Source organism: Arachis ipaensis, chromosome B09 (genome assembly GCF_000816755.2).
Source record: "Arachis ipaensis cultivar K30076 chromosome B09, Araip1.1, whole genome shotgun sequence".
Classification (NCBI taxonomy): Eukaryota; Viridiplantae; Streptophyta; class Magnoliopsida; order Fabales; family Fabaceae; genus Arachis; species Arachis ipaensis.
This window is the reverse complement of record NC_029793.2, coordinates 587334-588189: the sequence shown is the minus strand read 5'-3', so window position 1 is coordinate 588189 and position 856 is coordinate 587334. Positions and strand designations below refer to the sequence as shown.

Sequence of the window (856 nt, the reverse complement as noted above, 5' to 3'; positions counted from 1 at the left end):
CCCCCCCAAAAAAAAGAGTTTTTTTGAACAATTTTTGGCAAAAGGTGAGAGATAAGAGATATTCTTACTTGAACAGCATCAAAATGGTCTCTTTTGATCATATGAATGAGCATAACAAACATGGCAAGGGTGAGAATACCAGCCACCACTTGCCTCAAATCCACACCAAACATGTCTGTGTTTTGGATCTTTGCAGTGGAAGATTTAGTTCAGAAGAGGAATGTGAGAATGAAGAAGAAGATATTTGGCAGCAAAAATTGAAGCTTTAACAAGAAAGAGGAGTGAGAGAGAAAGTTGGTGTGATTTGCAGTGCTGTCTTCTTACAACTTACACAGCACCGACACTTCTCACAACATTATGTGCTTCCTAGATTTAACTAACATAATAAAAGTACAAAACCAAATTGTTTAGTTGAGTTTGCTTAAACAGTGTCAGAAATTTGAATCTTATATTTTATATGTAATAATTTATTGGTCAATAATAAATTTTTAAATAAAATTTAGAGAAAAGGACAAATAGGTCTCTAATCTTTTGTCCTGTGGATATTTTTGTTTCTGATCATTAAAAAATATTTTTAAATCTCTGATCTTCATAAAATTTGGACGGATCAGTCCTTCCGTCCAAATGCCTCTGTCAGGGACTAATCCGTCTAAATGCCTCTGTCAGGGACTGATCCGTCCAAGTTTTGTGAAAGTCAGAAACTTAAAAGTATTTTTCAATAGTCAAGGACAAAAATGTCCGCAGGACAAAAAATCAGGAACCTATTTATCCGTTTCTCAAAATTTAAATATATAAGGAATTAATTTTTTTATCTAAAATAAAGAATATTATATAAAAAAATTAACTAATATAATAA

General features: G+C 31.9%; 1 protein-coding gene across 1 annotated transcript in view; it reads right to left on the bottom strand.

Annotated features, from left to right (window-relative positions):
• LOC107618056 (uncharacterized protein At1g04910) overlaps nucleotides 1-379 on the bottom strand; it is a 6213-nt gene extending 5834 nt beyond the window's left edge. Inside the window, exon 1 of the mRNA XM_016319982.2 lies at nucleotides 69-379. Within this exon, the coding sequence (XP_016175468.1) occupies nucleotides 69-173 (105 nt within the window). The 5' untranslated portion in view covers nucleotides 174-379. The remainder of the gene's footprint in view (nucleotides 1-68) is intronic.